The sequence below is a fragment of the Frankliniella occidentalis genome, unplaced genomic scaffold, assembly GCF_000697945.3.
Source record: "Frankliniella occidentalis isolate FOCC.00 unplaced genomic scaffold, Focc_3.1 Scaffold23, whole genome shotgun sequence".
In the NCBI taxonomy this organism is placed as follows: domain Eukaryota; kingdom Metazoa; phylum Arthropoda; class Insecta; order Thysanoptera; family Thripidae; genus Frankliniella; species Frankliniella occidentalis.
Window position 1 is genome coordinate 2,765,601 of NW_026267153.1, and position 8,675 is coordinate 2,774,275.

Consider the following 8,675-nt stretch of genomic DNA (forward strand, 5'->3'; position numbering starts at 1 on the left):
CATCGCGTAAAGCGCACGCGGGAGAAAGAGCCTCTCCGCCGCAGGGCGCGCATCCGGATTACAAACGTGCGAGTCACTAACAAAACACTAAGTTCATTCAGAATCCTCGAGCATGACATTGCGCTGAAAGAATACCCATCGAACCTGACTGAATATGGCGCTACGAAAAATCACGAGTTACAAACGGTTTTAGAGGTATTTTCACGAAGGGAATCGTTTCTTTGAATTAACACCAATTTTCAATTTGAGCCATTTATTTAATTTGAAGAATATTGCTTAGAATCAGAGCATAGCCTACTTTGAATTGAAGAAAACGTTTCTTTCATCAAATTTCTGTATTTGAATCAACAACGTTTTTTCTCTGAAAGAATAAAACGTTACTTTAATCCCAAACATTATTTCTTCAATACACTGATAAACTAAGTGTTCAATTGCTCAACACTTTTAAGTGTGCAACTGCAAGTTAAATACTTGCAAGTGTGCAACTGAAAGTTGAATATTTGCAAGTGTGCAACTCGGTAGGTGTGCACTTGAAAGTGTGCAACTCCTCGGTTGAGCACTTCCAACACAGTAAGCGCCCAATCTAAGCAAGTGTTTAACTGAGGAGTTGCACACTTGCAAGTGCACACCTACCGAGTTTAACACTTGCAAGTGTAGAACTACGGAGTTGGACACTTGCAAGTATTCAACTTGCAGTTGCATACTTACAAGTGTTGAGCAGTTGAACACTTAGTTTATCAGTGATTTCTGTTGTATAACAGGAGTGTCCGTCGCGCAGTATGTCGTCAGGTGACAGTTATTTTTACCAGTCTGGTTTTTAACGAAGTTTTGCTTAAGCTAGGGGCATAGAACGGAACTGCAACGCTGCTGGAGATTCCTATCTCTAGAAGGAACTTCCACACCGGACGAGGCAGCAAATGTCCTACAGACTCACCTCGAAAGCCCCTATCGACAAGGTCATCTTGCGACTTTCATTCGTCTGCTCACGACCTGCTACACAGTCCTTCCCCCTCTGCCACTGTTTATCTTCCCTTTTCATTTTATTACAACTCTACCGCCACTGACAAAATCTACGCTTTAGCCCTCAGCCGACGTAATTTTATCCAAAACACAAAATGCTGGACTTCAAATAATCGCAAAGGAGAAATACTAATCTAGATCTTCTGATTGTTTTGGCGATTTTACTTCCGTATCCAATTTTTGACCCCACTCTGCAAAAAATACACCGTAAACCTAACTGTGTACATAGTACACTCTGCCTTGTGTTAACTTGATAGCACGCACTTTAGAAGTAGTATATACTTGCCATAGCGCTAGCGCGTAACTAAGAAGTATGTGCAACGCATGTACACACTTCGTATTGTGTGTCATGCCAGGTACACACAAGAAAAAAATTCCTTTAGTGATGACTCACAGAACCATGATTGTTTTTAATTCAAATCAAGAACATTGTTCTTGAATATTTCTTGTTGTTCCTTGACATTTTTTTGTTTGTGGGCAACTTTTATTGTTACTTGACAAAAGTCCTTGTTACATTACCAGTCGATTTTATTGTACAACAACACGATTCAGTAAAAAACTTAACAACAAATTTGCCGTTAATTCACTACATTGTTTTTTTTCTGTGCCGTTACTTACGCATCTTACTTTAGTTGCGCATTCTAGATCAAATTTGCTTCGCGAATGATTCACATCCTAGCTATTTATTTTACTACTTGAGGCCGCTGGTTGGGTCGGTGCGATCGTGGTATGGCGCTGAGATCACGACCCTAGAGCCAATACGATTCTTGTGGCGTTGTCACGGCGACGCGGCCACAACACTAAGCAAGATGGCCGGTGTGTTACGCCCCGCATCACGCTACCTCGCGATTTGTCACCGCCTTGTCGCGCTCACACACTCCCACGCACGCCTCAAACACTGATTGCACCAATTTTTTTTCGTTCGCGACGCGCCTGTGGTTGCCGGAAAGTTTTGTTGCGTGTTATTTCAAACTTCGCTTATGCCGATCGAAGAGGGCGACGGAGTAGCGACCACTGCCACTGGTTTACATTGGCTTCCCTGAAACTTGTCAAATATTTTACTTTTTCTTCCTCAATTTCACATAATTCTACAACAGGTCGTGCCGATATACCGCTCACTTGTAGGGAATTCCTCTAAAACTAGGGCCTATTTTCAAAAACCGGACGGCTATTTTCGCTGGTTTAATCGTTTAACCAGGCTGTCATCTCGTCATTCTGATCGAGAGGTGATAGCGCGCCCAATCGATACATCGGGGGGCGGGAGCGTGTTAATAAAGTTTTACTATCGTCCTGCCGTGAATTTGATTAACCAGGGTGATATGATGCTATCATCACATTTGTCCCGCATTTCCCCTACCCCGGGGTTTACAGGTCACCCGTCCAAACGAGAGAAACAGAGACCAACACACGCTCACTCACATTGCTACACTTGCTCGCGCGCGCTCGCGCCCACACACACACACACACACACACCCTTTTCCCAGAGAGAGAGAGGGGTGTCGTCATGTAGCACGGCACAACTGCCACACAGGTCGGTCGGCCATTTTTCCCTCGTTCACTTGTTTGTATCGACGTTGATATGGCACTCCGACTTTGATGGAATACTGAAAAGGCGAGCCTCTGTATGGAAAGAGTGCGTTCGACTCGACATACAGCACCCCCGTGCGCGGTCGTGCATTCTCCGAGAAGGGTCCCTGTACTCACGCGGCCATTGCAAGAAATCATAACTTTGTGTACATTTTACTACGTCAAATAATAATTAAAATGTATGTGTACTGTTCGTGCAATTCATCCAAAATCTGGTACAGTATGCAAAATGTAAAGGGTCTGTGCTTGCATGCGCAATTTTTCCATTGCAAATAATTTACGATGAGTTTTGTATAGAACATTATTTTTTCCTAGCTGTGTTCCACAGCTCCTCTCCCTCCTGCCGCCGACCCGATGGTTACTTCATATCACCAACGGAATCTATGCGGCTGGGCCAGACATAATGACATCGGCTGGACGTCAGGGGCGTGGCGTGGCGCGGCGGGGAGCCTCACCTCAACAAAATGGCTGACGGATTTTTATTATTATATTTTTTTATTGTTCACCGCCGCTCTCCGCTTTGTGTGTGCCGCGCTGCTGAGGGGCCTCAGGCTGGCAGGGGTTACAACGAGGGTTACACCAAGATGGCGTGGTGAGCGACACGCTCTGGGGGAGCGAGAGAGACAGAGAGCTTTGTGTGGAAGAGGATTGCAGCCCGTCTTTTGTCGGCCGAGACCAGTGGGGTTGGTCAGGAAACGCCCCGGGCTGGGATAGTTCCTACACACTTGGCGTTGCTTTCAGGATATTGTCTCGTGAAACGCTGGAAAATGAAATCAATTTGGATGAACATAACATTTGGGGAGTAGCGAACAGAAATACTCACCTTAGGCTGCTGGAAGGAAGTGTTGCATCATTTTGTTGATGCATGCATAAAGCTGTTGGGAACAAAAATGTAACTCGATATACCAACGGGACGTCACACCTTTCTTGATGTGCGACGGCTGATAACTGTTTGGTCGCTTCTGCAATCAGCCTCACAAATGATCTGACTGAAAATTGCGGCCTGTTTCGGCAACAGATGACCCGCTCCATCTCTGTCACAGCTAATTCTATCAGCGCAGCACCGAGCTGCTCGGAGCTGCTAGAAGCTATGTATTGCCCAGTCGTACCAATCTGAATTTATGAATGAAACACTTCCATGTCTATCTATCTATCTATCTATCTATCTATCTATCATTTTACACATGCTGCATACGAATTATGCGTGATATGACTTGGTTCTCATTGTGGCGCGCTTTTTTTTAAACTGCTTGATAAATCTTTAAAGCAAAGGGTGTTTTGCATGCGACTCGAGTTGCAACCCTCTGCTTTCCTACGATAGCGCTAAATGACGAACGCTGTGGTCGCAAGCTTCCTGTGCTAATCTATCCATCAAAACCACCACTGCTCATATCCCATGCAAATGTGGCGCAAGTCTACGCCTTAAGGTGTGTGTGTGCCCCCCCCCCCCCTCTTTCCCAACTCTCCTTGTCCCCGCGCAGGGCCACGCGGACTCTAGCGCGCCAGTCAGTCAGTCAGTCCCCCCCCCCCCCCCGCGTGTGTGTATGTGTGTGTGGAGAGAGGGAGAGACTAACACATTTCCTATTCACTTTGTAACTCTTTAGCCCGTAACCACCGACGGCACTTCATGCATATAATGCGTGGTGTGCACGGGCGTTGGAGGCTTATGCAGGCCAAACTGCCGAACTCGATGATAAGCGCTGTCGAATTGAAAAGTAATTTGTAGGTCATCAGATGCTGAATCTAGATGTGCAATTGTAACAAAACATTGGTTTGTAAATAGTAACTGTGGTAGCTAATGGAGATACTTTCGAGAACGAGGGCACCTTTACTGAGATAGGGGGATCATTTATCACCTCCAGCTGACACCAGACTTCTTCAGAAAAGGTTACAAGTTTATTTAGATGCTTCAGTAGCTCATTCGGTTGTCTCTTTCGTAATCAGCGAGTATATTAGCTGTGAGAATAAATTATTTTTCCCTGCTCGCGACTGCAGTCGGTTTGGGCTCAGTTTTAGGGCATCTCAAGCCTGAAAGAGTTTTGAATTAAAGTTTGCTTCGTGCTGACATCAAATATAACTAATATGTTGGACCAGAATGGCAAAGTCAGTCAGTGCGTCAGCTGAACCAGTGCATCTTCCGTCGGAGAAAAGATAACCTGACTAATCACCCTTTTGTCTTGTTATTGTTAATCCCCGATCAGAACTGATCGGCACTTAAATTCCACCAACGTAATACAAGTCATCGGCGTCTATGGCCGGGTCAGCCAGCGGTTGTGATTACTACCGCAATACGCCACACACTCGCCCATCGAAGCGATCCTCCTATTTTAAAAAGACGATGCGCTGCTTTTGTGTCTGGCTGGGCGAGCGATCGGCCGCGGCCGTGGCCCCGCCCTCCCTGCATGCCTGGCGGTCCGGGGCCCACTGCGCGCCGCGGCGGGGCGGCCGCCCCCACCTCCCCCGCCTCGCCCACCACTGGCCCTCCCCTCCCGCGCCGCTCCGACCAATGACGAGCGAGCAGTCCGCGCGACCGCTTGGTGGAGGGGCAGAGAGGCCTTCTGGCTTCCTGACTGAGCCCGCCGACTGCCGCAGGGTACCGCAGGGCCGCACTGCTCGGCCCGGCTGCGCCGCCAGCGCAGCGCGAGGGTCCAGCATTGTGCCCCGCGTGCTTTAATTTAGCCGGGTAGGGTACATCCGGGTACATTCCGTCTATTCGTAGCGATCAGGTTTAAGAATCATACCCTCGAATCGAATGTTCGTAAACCCCCCTCTGTAGGTTTAATGATATAATGCTACCTTACCCTGCACGTGCAGGATCTGCGAAGGTTATCCTAAAATTTCTTGCAAATCATGATCTGAAAGTATCCAAATTTTTCTGGTTTGTGTATTACAACTTTATTCCTCAGCCCTGGACTCACGCAGCAAAGACATTCACCCTCTGAAGTAAACCTATATAGTTTTGTTTTTTGTTTTTGTGTTTTACAAAAAACCTAATAATCACAAAAGGGGGGAGGGGGGGGCGAACTTAAATTGTTTTTGCTTCCACTGGGGGTTTTCTTTTTGAGTTATTTTGTTTTAAATGGGAAACTGGACGGCCGCGGTCGGCTTGAGGTGATTTTTAATATCAGTTCAGTGGATTGTTACTCAACATAGTACTCGCACTTTTTCGCCTCCACGCCTCTGTAAATACACTCATGAGTTTTTCACGACTCTAAATAAAAACCACTCGGCTGAAGCCTGAGCTCCGAGCTCCCGCCCTTACCCAGGCGGCGCGCTCGCGCCAGCCAGCGCGTCGGGGGCTGTTTGCAATCTGCAAACACACGTATCAGGTGTGTGCCGCTCGTGTCAACTAGTGGCGAATGCTGTTTCAGACGGGTGACAGCCTTGCCACCGTCTAAAGGTGGCCTAACGACTAAATTTTGTTTTCCTTTCCGGACCGTTATGCCACATCAAAGACAGGCGTGTCTCACCCTCTTTGCGCGGTCAATAAAGAAATAGTAACTTTTCTTGTTTTTGTTTTGTTTTACCGTGCAGTTCTTATGAAACCTGCGTGAATTCAATTTTAGTCGACTCGTGGTCGAACAATCCCTTTTTTACAAAATTACAAGGAAATTAAACAGAGGAAAAAGGTGCAAAGAGAGAAACTTTTTCAATGTTGCAAGAGTGTTACGTGCCTGTTCTATACTTGCAAACAGTTGAAAGTTTTGTTGTTCTGTTGTATCAGTAGGACTGTACTACTGCGCTCACAGGGTATGGCCGATAAGGAGAAATATATTACCATCAGCATCAAAATCAGTAAAAATGAACACCTATGGCTAGAAATCTCCAAACCGTGCGTGTCAGACACGCGCGCGTGCCCGCTCTTACACACACAGGCGCGCGCGCGGTGGGGTTCCTCATTTGCCTGCTGGCTGGTGGCCCTTTGTGTCCCCGCTTAGGCCCCTCGAAGCCCCGCAGGGTCTGCCGCCGCCCACCCTGCGCCTGCGCACGGGGCTCCGCCCGTCGAGGGGAGGGAGGGGGGGGGGGTGGTAGGGGAAGGCGGCTGATCGAGCCGTGAGCAGCGCAGGAGGGGAGTGGCCACGCCCCCCACCACCCGGCCGGCCCGCCCGCCCTGCCCGCCGCGTCAGTAGCCGTGGAGCTCCCGAGCCGCGCACATCGAGCGTGCGCTCCGTGACGGTGCCCTGCCGGGGAGGAACTCGCCGCCGCCGAGTGCAGTGCGTTTGTGTGCGTGCTCGCGCGTGTGAGTGTGTGCGTGTGTCTAGTGCTGTGAAGTGGGCGTTACGCCACCCCGGAGCCAAGCTGCGGAGCCCCCGGAGCCTCCGGAGGAGACACGCTCCCCAAGACACCCTCCCCGTCGAGCCATCGGCGCCCTTCTGCGAGCCGGGCTCCCCTCTGCTGGGGCTCCCGCCTCTCCTCGCCACCCCCATGGTGAACCTCGGCCCCCTGGGCCCGGTGTGCGCGAGGAGCCTCAAGATCTCGCCCATCAAGGCCGAGGTCCTCATGGACAGGCCGTCCCACCAGGGTGAGTCGCGCTAGGGCGGCTCGGAGGGCATCCACCCGGCGGCGGCCCAGCGGCGGCCCAGCGGCGGCCCAGCGGCCACGCGGAGGGCCCGGAGGGGGCGTGCGCCCGGGCGTGCGCGTGTGCCCACCCCCTGCCGGGGTGTGGCTGCCATGGTTGGCCTTGGGACACCCCCGTGACATGGACATTATGATGAGTTCAGTGCCAGTGCGACCGGATAGTGTTTATCTTTGAATTCATACAGCACTCCAATTAGATTTTTCTTCAGTCAGTACACCGCAACTGAATGCCATGGTGTTCTTCGTTTTTGTTTTGTTTGTAGTATAGGCTAAGTCTACAAATTTACTAAAGCAAGGTTAATAATTTGTTTCAAAATATCTCAAGGAAAAAGTCTGCAGGCTAGATGGCAAATTGGAATAACTGCAACATATATTAAAAGCATAATAAATGTGCTCAAACAAGTTAAGGGCGTTCTTCTCATATGGTCACTGATTGTAATGAATTACCCAACTTTGTTAACTGCACCAATGTCAGATATCTGCCAGGACTCGCCCTTGGCATCATGCCTTTTGTGCATTTTCTAAATATTTTGCCGGATGAGGCAATAACAATAATCAAGTTCAGACAGTACTGTGCAGTGTGCATTGATGTCGATCTAAAATTGTCACTGTTGTTTTGTGTTGGTTTAATAAGTCCCTCGCGGTGAGCCTCTCGGAAAGTGTAAATTTTAAATGATTCATTGTGTTGTTTTTGCTCGCCTATGAGAGAAGTGTTGACCTTGTACAATTCAGATTGGAATAGAGTATACAGTGTGAAACTGCCGAGTAATTGCAGTGAAACAGCGCTGACTTGCCAACACGTTGTCCAAAGTAGAGTGCTGATAGTCAAATTTTTCTGCGATTTTTGAAGTGACAACAATGACGGATATTTGACCTTTTTTTTGATTATCTGACACAAGTCTACATTCAGTACAACTAACTGTGCTCAATCAAGGAAAGTTGTGTTTAGGGAGAATGTTATGTCCTCGTAGTTGGTCGTTGGTCCAGCTTAATATCAATCAAACTATATTACAGAGAAAACGGCCCGGAAATCAGAGGTCGTGGCGAGGTCGTTGGGGAAGGGTTGTTCCGGCCACCCAGCCGGCCGGGCCGCCGCCTCGGCCGCCGCCGGTCGCAGCGACTGGGGCCCAGGTACAGCCCGGGTCGGCTGGCCCGGCCAGCCCACCGTCCTAATGTCTTGTCTTCGGTCCCCGAACAAGGAGCAGGACCGTCAGTCTCCCGGATAACGCCCTGGCTGGGGCGCTTGGCCCGGGCGGCGGTGTCGCCTGGCGCCACTCGTCCTGCAGCGGCGGCGACGACGGCCGGCGGCCGAGGTGACCCTTCCCTTCACTGGCTGTAAAAAGTGAACCGCTTGTACTTATTTTACTACTATCGGACGGTGATTTCTCATTGTTCCTTCACAAAGCCGCTGAGCGGGACGGCCACGGCGGCCGGCGTCGACGGGTCGGCGCTAAATCCAACACCTAGGCGATCAAAAGACCAGGGTTATT

The 8,675-nt window shown here is 49.5% G+C and overlaps 1 protein-coding gene across 5 annotated transcripts in view; it reads left to right on the forward strand.

The window, feature by feature from the left end:
* The window catches only part of LOC113204994 (insulin gene enhancer protein ISL-1), a 127,454-nt gene that overhangs the window by 77,201 nt on the left and 41,578 nt on the right, over positions 1-8,675 (forward strand). For 2 of the 5 annotated variants that reach the window (XM_052265064.1, XM_052265066.1), the window contains exon 1: positions 6,736-7,129. The exons of the other annotated variants lie outside the window; for them this stretch is intronic. In XM_052265064.1, coding sequence (XP_052121024.1) covers positions 7,033-7,129 — 97 coding nt within the window. In that variant the 5' untranslated portion in view covers positions 6,736-7,032. Of the gene's footprint in view, positions 1-6,735; positions 7,130-8,675 lie in introns of those variants that run through there. 5 annotated transcript variants of the gene reach the window in all.